Below are 15324 nucleotides of genomic sequence, written 5' to 3'. Positions count from 1 at the left end.
CACTGGCTGCCTTCTGAGCAATGGTTGCCTCAAACCCCATTCAGGTAGTAGAACATGTCAGTGTTCCAGAACTAGGGAAGGCTCTTAAAAAATATTCAGTGGAGAGACTCCCCATGGATGCAGACTTAGTTTCTGACAAGTTTGAAAACACTCCCCACCCACAACCAAAGCAAGAGAGGGAAGCCAGACTTCTGGGATGTACATCTGGAGATGCTGATCCCCACAAGGTCTTTGGGAAATACTGTCGTCATGTCGTCATGTACTTGGCACGTTTAACCAAAAACCAAAGCTCTGGGAGCAGAAATAAAAGCTAGACATACCATTTTTTATGGATCCCCATTCTTGTACTTTCTTATTCTATATGTGTTTCATGAGTGAATAACCTGAGTACAAATTATTCCACAACTTATGGGTGACTAAACAAATGATGAGAAAGATGTATTTTTGTGGAAGTATACAACTTAGAATTCTACAACATTTAGAAAGGAGATATTTAGCTCCATAAGGGATCATCCCAATGTTTTAAACGTGTTCTAAATTAACACATAGGATCCGTCCCCCTATTCATTCTTCATTAGCTCTGTGAAAATTCTTCTTTAATGTTTTTTATTTACCATTTGGATTTTAAATTTTTCAAACCAATGTCCCCATTTTTTTTTCCTAGATTAGTATTTAGGACAAAAACTTGGTCATCAAAAATGACTGCCATTCGAATTAAAAGAGAAATGTACATGTTTAAGAAATAAATATGAGTTGTATTTTAGCCTTTCAGTCGGAGTTGTTTCGATATGAATCCGAAACATTTGATTGCACTTGGAAAGTGGTATTTTACCAACACGAAATGTTTTCTATAGTAAAGCCTATGTAATATGCACTGGCTATGCCAATAGTAAATGTCCAATAAAAAATCAGTATATACTAAATTGATGGTTCTAATCAACTTCATTTTCTACTGTGATTTTATTGTATGGAGTGACACGATTTCAGAATTGGAAGTGGAGTTGGTAGAAAAGCGTAAGAGTATTTTAAAACAAAATCCTCAAAGTGCTTGCTTTCATGGAATTAGAGATTCAAGTCACTTCAAATGATCCATCAATTGAAGAGACTCACTCATTGGAAAGTCTATTTCGTTTGGACTAACAAAAAAAGATAAATTTTTAATAGGTCTTTTGTTTCATCAGAACAACCCTTTACATGTGTAATCACAGCACATCCACCCATGGCACCTCAACTACAAATATCAATCATTCAGTTCATCTCAACTCCAATTGAAATTCCCAATTCAGTACTCTTCATTCCAGCTTAGTTGACTGAAAAAGTCTTTTATGGGAAGAAATCACCTCTTGGTTTTCTGTTTATTTCTGTGGCTTACTAAAGTGAATACAGCAGTGAACAGGCAGTGTTACAGTGTTCTGAATATAGGAGGCTAAGGAAGCACGATTTTTTTTCCTATTTATATTTATAATACCTATTCTAAGATTTGTCCATTTCTTAACCTAGCAAATTATGATTAGACATGTAATTAACTCCCTTGTTTTGTAAAAAGCAATTCAGACATCTATTGTAAAGTGTACCCAAATAAAGCAATGATTCATTATTATGAGTCAACTTAGCCAGGCCTTTGATGGATGTTTGAAGTTTCATTTCAGGAGAGTGAAGTCGTTTTCTGTTAGGGCTATAACAAATTACCACAGATTTTAATGGCGTAAACACCCATTTATTAAATTTCAGTCTGTAGTCAGAAGTCTGGGTGCAGAGTGGCTCAGCTGGTCCTCTGCTTGACGTTTCACCATACAGAAATCAAAGTGTGGCAAGTGTGTTTCTTTCTGGAAGTTCTGGGGACAAATCCACTTCCAAGCTCATTCAAGTTACTGGCAAATTCAGTTCTGTGCAGTTGTAGGAAGGAGGTCCCCATTTCTGTACTGATTGTCAGCTAAGAGCCTTTCTCAGCTCCTTAAGGCTGTCTGCATTCCTTGTCACATTGTCCCACCATCTTCAAAGCAGCAATAGGTAGTTCGGGACCTTCCTTCACTTCAGATCTCTCTAGCTTCTCCTTCTGCCACATCTCTCTCACTCCATTCAGAGAAAGTTCTCTGTTTTTAAGAGACTCATTTAATTAGATCAGGACCATCTGGATAATCAAAGATCAACCCCTATGTTCAGGTCAGTAACCTTAATTACATTTGTAAGGTTCACCTTTTGCCTCCTAACATAATATATACAGGTTTCAGGGATTAAGGCATGGGCATCTTCACCGGGCTGGGGGGAATACTCTGTCTACCAAAGACAGGTTGATAAAGAAATGGATTCTGAGAGTATTTAGCTTCCTTTGTAAGAGACAAATCAGTTGATGACTGAGAATGAGCAAGGAAGCGGAAAAAGTTGGAAAAAAAATTGGTTTCTTAGGAGTCTTCCTGGTTCCATGAGGCAGATGTTTTGTAAGTTTTCATAGAAGTTTTATCTTTCTTTTCTGATAGGTACTTTTCCTAGTAAGGTCTTTTAGAAATCACCTTCAGTAGGGTTAATTATAATTTCATGTAGGACATTACCCACCAAATGGTTTGACTGGAAATGTTGGTATGTCATGGTACTTCATATGGTGTCTTCAGAGTCAGATAAAACATTCATATGCAAAAAGCAGTTACTATGATTCACTTAAATTGTGTTTGATCTTTTATTTGAAAGAATCTGATAGGCCAATTTATTCTTGTCTATTCTTCACAGCAATCTGGGCATTCATAAGCTAAATACATTTGTAAATTAGATGGGGATCTACAAAGCTCTTTGCATGACTTAGACTATATTGAGAAATCAAAGGTAAGCAGGATAGTTGGCCTTGCTAAATTTGAATGCTTTGAAGATGGCATGCAAGTATTTTAGGAACAAAGTAAATACCTGTTATTGAAAATTCTTCTACTTGCAGTGAATTTCAACCACTACTTACAAGAAAATATGTAAATCAAATGGAACTTTTTACTGTTGAAAAATGATTGAAACCGTCGTAAATGGAAAACTGTCTCAACATAAAGCAATAGTGTTTTTTAGCACCTGGTTTATGGTTAGCATTGCCCTTATTCATTTGACTTTGAAAATGTTTAGGATTTTATAATTTAACTATGGAAATTTGAAGGAAACTAGTTTACTAATTTTAATGAGGTGGTGGGGGGTGGGGGAAACTTTTCAAAAAGAAAACACTGTAAATACTTTAATTTTATAGAATTTTAAAATTGTAACTTCTTTTTCTTTCCTTGTCTATTTCACTATACCCTTAAAATACAATGTTTTTCCTTATGAAATCTTCTCAAGTTACCTTCTCAGAACTGTTTTTTTTTCTTGATAATGATATAGAGGTTACAAAATATATGTACAGTAATTCTTGTACATTAACATTAAAATGACCTTTCATCATACATTTCACCAGATCTCAACTTTGAAAAATACGGTTACATACTATTATTTGAAAGATTTGCATAACATTTCCTTAAGTATATTTTACACTCCATTAAATCAAAACTTCAAATTTTCAAGAGAGCACCTTAAGAAAACTTATTAACTCAGCACAATAGAAATCAGGTGCTATTTTTGAAATATGGTGGCAGGGTTATTTGTCTATATGTAGAATCCATGAGTTTCCTCATTACATTTTAATTATTTTGAAATGTAAATTTATGATCTCTCTGACAGGAGTATCTGGTTCTCAGTGCCCAGTGTATATATTTCTTTAATCTTTTAACTAAATGATGGACTTGAGAACAATGGGGATTTCCAAATTTCAAAATGTGTAGAAGAAATGCATGTTATTAAAGTCTTTAAATTTTCCCCATTCTGTCCATGAAGAGCTCAGAAAATACTGACACGTTTTTTATTCCTGTATAATGCAAATATCCTATTTTTCCAATAATGTGTATGTTCTCCTCTATTAATGTTCTATATGTAGAACAGATCTCTGAGTAACATGTTCATCTGCCTTCATGTTCCTTGTTCCTCAGGTATAAGTGCTCAGGTGAGAACACAGGTGAACGGCAGATGGAAGGAGGAAGATATCCATCCACTTACATGTGTGGATTGCATTAGTTCTTCCAAACTGGAGAGTTTGTTTTGTTTTGTTTTGTGAATGGAGAACTTATCCCTTTGTGCCTAGCACAAAATCTTGCTTGTAACGGGCACAGGCTAATGTAAATATGTTCAGTAAGTGAACATCGATGGTAATTGTGTTTACCTTTGTTGAAGTTTCAAGGAATTGTATCCTAAAAGGTAGAATGAGTAGGACAATGATCCCTAAGTCCTTTTTGGGTTGAAATATTTTGTATATAGGGAGTTTCTATAACATTCAGTTATTCTAGATTTACCTTCATTGACATTGCTATGAGCCCAAACATCCTCACTTTCAAATCAGTCATATTCCTTATATCCACACTTGAACATGTTTTTCTATATCTGATATTATATGAGGAGTATTTATTTCTTTCATATTGCAAGTCAAGTTTATTCCTTTCTGTGGACTCATAAAACTTTCCTTAATTATTCCCAGTATTCTCTAATTTCCTTTTTTTGGTATATCTTGCAATTATTGTATTTTATATCTTTCTATATTTTTCTCTTTCCTTTCTAAGTAGACACAGATGACATATATTATTCTTAATTATTTTTAATAATTAGTTTTGACTTCCCTCATTTTTGGATGAGACTTCACCTCAGAGATTTTTTTTTAGTGTCTGGCATATTGGCATTGTAAGTATCACTTTGGTTAAATTTCCAGTGAAGGTGTGATTAATGGATGTGTATTAAGGAAAAGTAATTCATTGTCTTGCACTTATGCTCACTGCTTTCTCTTTCCAGTACCTTCAGTTATCAGTATTTTGCTTGATAGTCTATACCCTAGTTTCTTAAAGTGTAAAATGAGGAGGGGTGGTTTAAATTATCTCCAAAGTTCCATGGTTCAAAAATTCAAATCATAGGACATATGAATTTGTCATGGGAAAAAAGAAGAAAAAGAAAAATGCCAAACGGTCTATGAAATAGTTAATGAAGATAAAACATAGAGTGCTGTGACTGTATAAGCTGCCAATCTAAAATACTGCCAATTTTATAGATTTTCGTTTTGTAATAAAAACATTAGTTGAATGAATTTTATGGAAAAAAATTAATGAAATGCTAAGACAACCTCATGACATTCTGTTTAATTCTAATAGCAATAAGATACCACTTACTGTCTAGCACTTCACTTGTGCTAAACATTTCATTTTAATTTTTTCATTTAATTTTCAAAATAACATCATGAGTTAGACAAAATTCAGAATTTCCACATAGATGGGTCTTAGGAGGGGAAATTGATTGGAAGAGAGGACAAGGGGGCTTTTCTTGAAGGTGGGCCTTTGTACAGTACTGCTTTTATATCTACTGTGAATTTATTTATGCTGGGTTTGAAAATTCCACCAGTAAATACTCATACTATTAATTTGTTCATATTACATGAAAGAAAACTGAGACATAAGATATGCTAAGTGACTTCTTTCATCCAAAAGTAGTGTTAATCCTGAAAGCCTGTACACTTCTTGGCCCTAACTGCCCATTTCACCTTCTCATATTTCCTGGACCTTATCTGGAATTGCTTGGGACAGACATATTCTTTCTTGATTGTCATACAACACTTGAAATGACTTTTATATCTTATATTGTTCACTTCATATTGTTCTGTCTTTTTTCCTAAATTTTCAACATGAATCTTCTGCATGGGTGTTTTTAGTGCAACTATAGGCAAACTACTGCAAGTACCTTAGATAAAATTGTCTTGACAAGGTCAGCCTCATATTGGAATAGCTACCACATGGGCACACAGTAATGTTTGTTAAATTGAATAGAATTGAGAGTCATAAATATGAAATCAACCAGGTTAATTAGTGTTGTTATAATTCCATCTGTGTCATAAAACCCAATATTACAGAAGAGGTATGGCTCTAGTGCTTTCATTGTTGCTCCACTGTTTAGTAAATGAGTTCTTTAGCCTCTTCAAATGCTAAATAGGCTCTAAAGCAAATTATGGAAACCAGGAACCCTGTGGTCTATCACATGTGTGTTATTAATTCCTCTGCTAACAGAAGTTTCCTTTTTAGCTATAAATTATTTGTATACCATGTTCTGTGCTATTATGTAATACCTTTCCTATTCCCTGGTTTAAGCAGCATCTTTTACCTAAAATTGTTATTACTACCTTAATAAGCAGCCTCCAGAATCTTTTTCAACATAAGCTCTACACTGTGGCCAAAATGATCTTTCTAAAATACAAATTCCCTGATGAAAACTCCTAAATTCCCATTAGCTTTGGGATAGAATTCTAACCTCCAAACATGACACGACTCCCTTCATTATTTGCCATCCACTTATGTCTCCAAGTTTGTTCTTTTTATTCTATCATTCTCTTCATCCCTCCAATCAAGAACTATAATATTTGTGGCTCTCCACACACAGGCTCACTGTCACACAGTGCCCTGCCACCATTCCCTGTTCCTGGTATGCCCTTCCCTCTCCTTCTGCCCACTTTCCCCTGGCTAACTTCACCTTTTTCTAGGTTCAACATAGACATCCCCTCTTCTGAAAAAGGCTCAAATTAGAAAACAGTCACTTCCTTGGGAAGCCTTCTCCCATGGCATCCTCTGAACTGGCATTTATCACACATACTGTTTTGAAAGTGGAGGTTAACTTATTGGCCTTTCATACCATTATATAAGTTCATCGAGGGACTCTGTCTTGTTCTCATTTAAATCCCTGCTAATCAATAGTCCTAAAATAAAAATGCAGAATGAATGACTGAATGACTGATTTTTTTTTTTAAATCACCACAGTGTTCTTACTTTTCATTAGTGGAATGAAGTATGAAAGTTCACCCAATTTTTGTTTTATATCCTTTGGGGAAGAGATTTCTAGTTTAGGAGTTCATCAGAGGAAAAAAAATGCTACTATTTTAAGAACAATTATATACGAGGTCAGATATTTAAAAATAATTACTGACTGTATGTATATATGTATGCATGTAAATGTTATGTGTATGTTATTTGAAAGATGTGTACAATCATTTTTTCTTTCTTTCTTGTAAATAGAAATAACCAGGAAAACCTTATGGCAGGCCTTTTATTTTGGGGGGCAGGAATTACCAATTTTTCTCTATTGCGAGTCCACTTGTGTGACCTCAGTTCTCTTCTTTGACCATGTATTTATTGACTATTTGCCATGTGAAGGCACAGTGCAAGGCAGAGATTGCCAATATCAGCAATGTGGCATTTTGCAGCAATTGACTGCTTTCTTGCAGTAAGCAAATCTACCTTAGTCTGGGAAGGAAGAAATATTTGGGTATCTGTATCTCTGGCCTCCTTGAGCTGAGGCCACCCAGTGGAGTGGAAGGATGCCAAATGCCCAGTGCTCTACTTTCATTACATTCTCCATTGTCTGCCAAAGGTCAGGCCCCCACAGAGCCCTCACTTCCGAGGACAGATTGGAACCTAAACTCCAAGGGAGAGGCTTGCTTAATTCCTCCTTTTACAGTTGTCAATTCAGATGTTTTCTTGGAGCACAAATTTGAATCCTAATGAGAGAACTTAACTGCAATCAAGTCAGCTTCATGTCCCATTTCTAACATCTTTTCTAGTGATGTTATTTCATAGCAAAATCATGCTTGGTGTTTTCATAAAACACATGCAGAGTATCCAAACACAAAGGAATTGGGGTTTTTGTTCTTGTTTGTTATGTTTTTAATACACTGATCCTACCAAAAAGTTTCAAAAGAAGCATTTACTTTTTATTTTTCTTTTTTTTTTTACCATAGCTGATAAAGGCATATCTGCCAGAAGAACTTTTTTTTTCTTTCAAATAGGGTCAGGAAATCTAAAGAGTCAAATAACATAAATTGTTTCTTTTCCCCTGTAGCTGAAATTGCTATGTTAGTTTTAAATTTCCCAATCTAAATTAATGAACAATTTCCTCTGTAGTATAAGAATGGATTTGGCAGTGCAAAGATGAGAGCAATCTCTTCTTCATTAAATTGGGCACAGAGGACTCACTGGTTCACAAACTGTTAAATGGATATTAGGATTTTTAATGAATGGAACATTTATTTTTGTGCCAGCTCAACTAACAACATTGACATGATTAGCATACATTTTGGCAACTGTTCTAGCACAAGGTGTTAGTAAAAAGGGGCTTTTATCTTTGAGCTTAATTTACTCTAGCTTCCCTTGGTATAAATGTTTTCAATGTGAATGAGATGTATTTTTAAAGGAAATCCTGCCACAAGAAAAGTTATTCAGAAATATGTCCTTTTATTAATGTTACAGGAGTTTCTCATGCTGGAGGTGATGTTCATACCTCACAATACATGAACCTTCTTCAAATTCAGAAATGAATAGAATATTTTTTTATTTATACTGACGGTGAAATCATTACACTTATGGAGGATTTATTGTTTATTAATGGTAGTACTAGTTTTATGAGTAGTTTATTTTTTAAAAGAGAAATAAGAAAAAGCAAATGACTAGTAGAGGATGGTTTCCTCCATTGCTTTGCAACAATTATGCATGCAAAGTCTGGGTATTAAATGGTCTAGTCTCTTTTCCCAGGTGCCTTTCAAACAAAAGACATTTCCAATAAAAATATATTCTGGTAACAAACAATGGGGCCTAATATGTTTATGTTATTTATTCAAATTGTCACATTGAAGAAAAAAGAAAAAATTGCTTAACATACATTCAAAAGGTCTTGAGCTTTTGCATTCGATTCTTTTTTTTTTGGCAGGGTATTTTTATTTTTTAAAAAATTATTGAAAACTATGGTAACACAACTATCAAAGACTGTCATATGTAGTAAAATGAATGTTTATAGTTTCTATTACACCTATAATAAATTAATACACATGTGCACAGGCATGAGTATAAATTATCATATGAACTTCCATCAAACATATAAGCATACTCTATTTCTATTTCTATACATGTCTATAACTACACACATTTAATAATTTACCCAATGTTTAATTGAGTAATGAATTAGTTTAATATAAACTTTTATCATAGAGAATACCTAAGGTTTACCAACATTTACCCCTAGAAGCAAATGAATGCCAACAACAGGCACTTCAGTGAAAGAGCAATCCCATGTTCAGATATAAAATGGTAAAAATGAAAAAGAAATTATGAAAATATATAGCTTTAATTTGCAGACATATAAACACTTTTGGTGTACAGACACATGATGCCAAAAAGTAAAATGACCCAGTTTAAGCTGACACATTCCTTGTTTATGCACAAAAGTTTGCTATATCTCTCATATAAAATAAGATTTCCAGCTCACACAATAGAGTGAAAGTGATCAACCACTGATGAACCAGTTTTCTTTATTGCAAAGGATTCAGTAAAAAGCTAAATTATCAATTAAATCTGCTGCTGAGCTTACAGATAAACTCGTGGATTTAATCCAAAGCCAAAGAAAGGAAGCCAGAAATGGTAGCCAACAAATCTAAACAACACAAAGATAAGTACAACTTTCATATAAAATACCCCCAAAAAATGTCCAATAGTATGTACTAGCTTCTAGATTATTCAGTTTTAATGAGATTTTTTATTTTCTTAAGTGATGGATGAGCTTAAGCATATATAAAACTCTAATATATAACCAAGTATAAAGTACTACTGACAAGTTATGAAAGTACCCAAATGTCATGAACACCTAGGAAGCAGCTACAGACTGAAACATTTCTTTGCTTCTGGCTTTTTTTCTTGGGCGCAATTTCTAGTTACATATTCTGTAAGGAAGAATAAATATTTTCCCCTGTAATAATTGCAAGGGCAGTGAAAAGCAAACAGAAAGAAATCTAAGTTCACTTAAAAATGAAATACTCTTCAGCAGGTTGAGACCTTAACACATGGCAATGTTTTATGTTTTTGCTTAAAAAGAATTGCGCTTCTTTTAAATGACTTCTTCCAACTATACATGATGTACTTATGAGGTAATACCCATCCTGTTTACAAGTGTATTTCTTTTCCTTCCAATCATACATTTAAGTTGGGCAAAATTCAATTTACTTTTATTTCATTATTTGGTAAAATTTAAAAACAATGTATTTAAAATATACTCTTTCATTAATTTCACGTACAATAACTGTCATGTACAACACTGCAAACAGTTCCCTGCAAAGGGGCAGCTGATGCCCTCTTGTGGATAAAGGACTTTTTAGACAAAATATGTTATATACCATTTTCTTACCTTAACTCCCAGGTTTTATCAATCATCTGCCTGATGTATGAAAGTTGCAAATGCCTAAACTTTTTTTATAATCATTATATAGCTGTTAGTACTAATTCTCATTAAAAAATGCTGTACACATTTTATAACATCTAAATTTGAAATTAAAAACCTGTAAACAGCTATTTACAATATAGTACAAATTATAAATTAGTGGTCCTTCACTGGAATTGCCATAAATTCACTCTTGTTTAGGTGGTGAAAACTATCCAAAGTCAGTTAAAATATCTCTCTGTTATTCACTTTGAAATGTCAAATATTAGAAATATCCATTGGTTTCCTCTCTCTCATATGCAAGTCAATTTTTCCATTTAGTGGAATTTGTACCTCCAAATTTTCATCTTCCCTGGGATGCTTTTTCCCTTTCCTTAAGCAGATATATATGCCCATCCCTGTTACGAGTGTGATAGAACCCAAGCTTATCACAGACAGAGCTACTAAGGTGGGCATACAAGACACAGATTCTACTTTTCTGTGAGTCGGTTCTATTGAGATCTGTGGTTCCTTCTCCTCTATATTAATTTCTGCTTCCTTTCTTAAAAGACTTTCAATGTAGCTCTCGTTACTGACAGTGTCGTTGACAAATAGGTTGACCATGACTGTGGAATGGAGGGGCTCCGGATAACCATGATCACTCACTTTCACCAGTAAGCGATGGAGCCCATAATCTGTCTGCAGCAATGCCTCTTCTAAAGTAATGTTGCCAGTTTTAGGGTCAATTCTGAAGGACTCGGGTCTTGGACCTCTTCTCCCTATTATGCTGTAAGCTATGACAGCATTCATGCCTGTATCTTTGTCAACAGCATAGACCTCTGTAACTGGTGAGCCAGGGAGAGTAGAAGGCAGTACCAACAGATAAGACATATTAGACTGAGGAAATAAGACAAGAGGTGGGTTGTCGTTGATGTCTAGAAGGAGAATTGTGATTTTTGCAGTAGAGGAGAGGGCAGGCTCACCTCCGTCAATGGCTTCAACCCACAAAGTGTAGGAGCTTTGCTGCTCTCTGTCCAAAGAGACTTTAGCTCTCAACATGCCCTTTCCTGTATCTATGACAAAAATATCACTTTGATTTACCACTGAGAGGGCAACCCATCCATTCCGCCCAGCATCGGCATCTGTTACACTAATTACTCCAATTTCACCATATCCTGGAAAGTTTTCTGGCACAAAAAAGCTGAAGTCCTTGTTGATAAACCTAGGGCTGTTGTCATTTTTATCCAACACTGTGAGAGCCACAGTGGCTACTGATTCTCGAGGTGGCTTCCCAGAGTCAACAGCTCTGACTGTGTACCTGTACTTTTCTTTCTCTTCTCGGTCCAGCTGAGTGGAAACTGTCAGAATCCCTGTGACACTGTCTAGGGAAAAATACGATGGAGCATCAGGTCCCAGAAAATATGAAACTTGGCCTCTCTCTCCACTGTCAGCATCTGTAGCGTACAGCTTTGTCAAAAAGGCATTAGGTGCATTGTTTTCTTCAATGGTTAGTTCTATCAAGGGTTGAAGGAACACAGGAGCGTTATCATTGTCATCTAAAAGTTGTACTTTAATAATTTTTTTGACATGAAATCCCTCAGAGTTCCAGGCCATCACAGTTATTTCATAGAATTGTTGTAGCTCATAGTCCATAGGTTTTGTGGTTTCTAGCAAATATTCATTATTGTATGGTTTGTAGGGTGATAATCTAAAAGGTCCGTCACCATCCAAGTAGCAGTTCACCTTATATTTACCTTCTGGATCTCTTATGGTGAAAAATGCAATTGGAGTGTTCACTGGTTCCAGCTCTTTCAGGTAAACAGTACCATCTATCTCATTTGCTATATAACGAGGGACAATTTCAGGTGGCCTGAAAATAACTTTGATAATGGACACCAGGGCTGTGATAACAGCAGGGATGCAGCCTGGCCCATTAGCAAGGATGGTGAGCTTGTGCGTTTGCAGAACATTTCCCCCAATCTTACTGAAAAGTTTAATGACTCCAGTGGCTTCATCCAGATGAAACAGATCCTTGGATGCTTGTGGAACTTTCTGGCTATAAGAATAGGTGATCTGAGCATTGGTCCCCAAGTCTTTATCCACAGCCTGCACAGCTGCAATCGGGGTGCCGACTGTAGCATTCCCATACACTGTGACATTGATTTGTGAGTCTGTGAAGAGAGGGCAATTGTCATTAATGTCACTTATGCCAATGGTGAGGGTGGCGCTACCAGACAGTGGTGGAGACCCGCCATCCTCGGCTATGATGATGCTTACATACTGGTCCTGGGTTTCCCTGTCCAAAGCCCCCATGACAATTAGGTAGGGGGTGCGCTCCCCATTCTCATTCTCCTCCACGTCTAGGGTGAACATGCCATGGTAGTCAAGTAACCGGTAGGTCTGCACTCCATTGGTTCCTATGTCTGGGTCCACAGCCGGATGCTCTATGGCCAGCCGGGTATTTACAGGTGCATTTTCCGGGACCCAAACAGAGATGTGGGAAACCGGGAATTGTGGGGCATTGTCGTTGATGTCTCGGATGGCAATTTTCACCTTCACAAACCTAAAGTATTCCTGAGGCAAGACCAGTACATCCAGAAGCAAAAGGCAAGAGTCAGAGGAAGGCGCTGAGGAGATGGAGATGCTACCGCCCCTGGCAGTCCCACTGACCCCTTCAAGACACAGGTCCTCTCTGTCGATCTCCTGGGCAGAAGTGTGCAGCTCCCCGGAGCGGTTGTCTAGGGTCACATACTGGCCACTCAGTCCCCGGGAGGCCAGGCTGAAGGAGAGAGGGGGTGTCCGCTGGGCGACGGCGCTCTCCGGCGGCTGCGGCTGCTGGGCCTGCCTCCCAGAGGCGGGGGGCACCAGCCGCAGGTCCTCCGCCAGGCTTCCGATGAGCACTCCCGCGGGGAGTCCCTCGTTCAGGCTGTACAGGAGCTCCGTTGCCCGGCTGTAACTCGCGAGGCAATTGAAAGGTCCCACGAAGAGGAAAAACAGAACGAGATGCTGGAGGTGGGGAGGGGAGGGAAAATGCTCGTTACACACACGCGGAGAAACGGAGATTGGAGTCAGACACCAGCTTACCCGTGGTCCATGCTGCCCCCATCCCCGTTCCCGGAAACAAAATCTCCAGTGAGAGCCTGGTGAAGAGGAAACTTAATGCAAAGGAGAAATCTAAGGGACAACGTTGTATCCAAAACTTAATTTCTCTGCTCACTTTCTACCCACAATCTCCCCGGGACGTCCTCCCTCCCCCCTCCCGCGTCCCAGTACCGCCTCATCCAGCTAACATCATTCTGCCCAAATAGTAAAACATTTCTGCCAACATACGCCGGAGTGGAGAGGTCTCCCACTCAGGACTGCGCAACGCGACAGGGAAGCCAGCGTAGAGTGTGTGGAGGTTGGAGGGAGAGGAAAGGGCTGATAGTAGAGGGGACTAAGAGGTGGGCAATTTATTTCCCATTTAAATGTCTCCGCCATTAGGGTCCTGGAACGCAAAATGCGTTTCATCCCTTACTATGAGACCAATAACAATAACAATAATAATATAGAAAGCATGGTAAGACACACACACACACACACAAACACAGAAATAAAAACCTTAGGTGGAAAGAAGAGATTTCCATTTTAGATCGTATCTAATATCAAATAAATCGATAGGATCTGTAGCCCCACCCCCTCCCAAGTCCTCGCTAATACCCCTCCCTAAGGGGAAACGCGGAAAATGATTATGCAAAAACAATTTGTCAATTGCAGTAGCCCTTCAGTGGCAGCCAGATGCCCGCAGCCGGAAACAATCTCAAAACCCCTCTATCTAAAGCGGATTGAGCGCACCTCCAACCCCTTCGACCCTTTTTGTCTATATTTCCTGCTTCAAAAACTTCCTCTCAGGACTTGCCTATTCCTTGCTAAAACGAAGACACTATCCTAAACTCCCTTTTCTTCCCCCTTCCTCCCATCCTTCACAGGAAGTTTAGAGTAAGGTTAAAGGTTTACAAACCCATCAAGGTGCAGCAACTAGTAGAGACCGCGGGGTCCTTGGACCCCAATACTTACCGGCAGGTTCCTGTGGCTGGTGCTGCTCCTGGGACGATGTAGATGCCCCATATCCGGACGTGGGTGCCAGATCGCCGGGCGCCAGCTCACTGCCAGGGCCCGCGAGCCGGGCGCATTCCCTTGGTCGCGCATTCCCCGGGAGGCTGCAGTCAGCGCGCGCCTGACGGGAGGGCGGCAGAAGACACTCCCTCTCGGTTCATGCAAATCGCTGGGGAACTTCAGCCAATAGTCACCGGTTCGTTAATTAAGGGCCGAAGCTAATAGGGGGCAGAAGGGCGCAGTCATGGTTTCCTGCCCCGAACGCGGGTACCTCCAGACCCCGCTGGAGGAGCCGGGATGGGGCACTGGCTGCTGAAGACTGCGACGAGGGTCCGCGCACCGGAGCGCGCGCCTGCCAGCTTCCCTCCTCGCCGCACCAGTCGGAGCCCACGTCCACAGGTTGGGGGGGGGGGTGGGGAGGGAGAATTAAAATAAATAAATAAACCCACATGTATCTGAATATACAGAGAGAGGGAGCCGGCGCCAAAGAGCAGTCACAGGCGCTGTGCCCAAACGCCTGTTTTGCCACCAGGACTTCCGAAAGGCTTGGATCACGCAGTCTTTGCACAGAAAAAGAAAATCTAGTTTTCTGTGCGGTGGGAAGGTATCTCAACTTCTTTGTATCGCGGGGTGAATTGGAAAGCAAACATATGCATTCCGTGAAGGATTCAACGTGCTCCAGTTTTGATACGTCCCTGTTAGCGGTGGCAGAGCTTCTGCTAGTTTCCTAGTTGTGGGCGCAGGAGACTACGTTCTGACTTGTGGTTTTATTTTAGAGGCAGCGTAGCTTCTGGCTGAGGGAAAAAGCCAAGGCGAAAGTGGAAAAAAATTGTGCTGTAATACAGCTGGTTCTGCATGTGACCAATTTTAGCATATTTCTCTAACAGCAATTTTGTTTTTTGTTTTTTGGAAGTTTCTCACTGATGTCTACTAAAAAATTTGGTTACTTTTAATATATCTTCCTGG

At 38.5% G+C, this 15324-nt stretch overlaps 1 protein-coding gene across 1 annotated transcript; it reads right to left on the bottom strand.

Annotated features, from left to right (window-relative positions):
- Positions 1 to 9178: 9178 nt before the first annotated feature.
- On the bottom strand, positions 9179 to 14609 carry PCDH20 (protocadherin 20). The gene is made up of 2 exons (XM_037800247.1): positions 14320 to 14609; positions 9179 to 13269 (listed from the first exon to the last, which is right to left on the bottom strand). Exons 1-2 carry the CDS (start codon positions 14449 to 14451, stop codon positions 10543 to 10545), a joined length of 2859 nt encoding a protein of 952 aa, XP_037656175.1. The 5' UTR covers positions 14452 to 14609; the 3' UTR covers positions 9179 to 10542.
- Positions 14610 to 15324: the final 715 nt, after the last annotated feature.

Source organism: Choloepus didactylus, chromosome 12 (assembly GCF_015220235.1).
Source record: "Choloepus didactylus isolate mChoDid1 chromosome 12, mChoDid1.pri, whole genome shotgun sequence".
In the NCBI taxonomy this organism is placed as follows: Eukaryota; Metazoa; Chordata; class Mammalia; order Pilosa; family Megalonychidae; genus Choloepus; species Choloepus didactylus.
The sequence above is the reverse complement of the archived record's forward strand: the minus strand, read 5'-3'. Positions and strand labels throughout refer to the sequence as shown.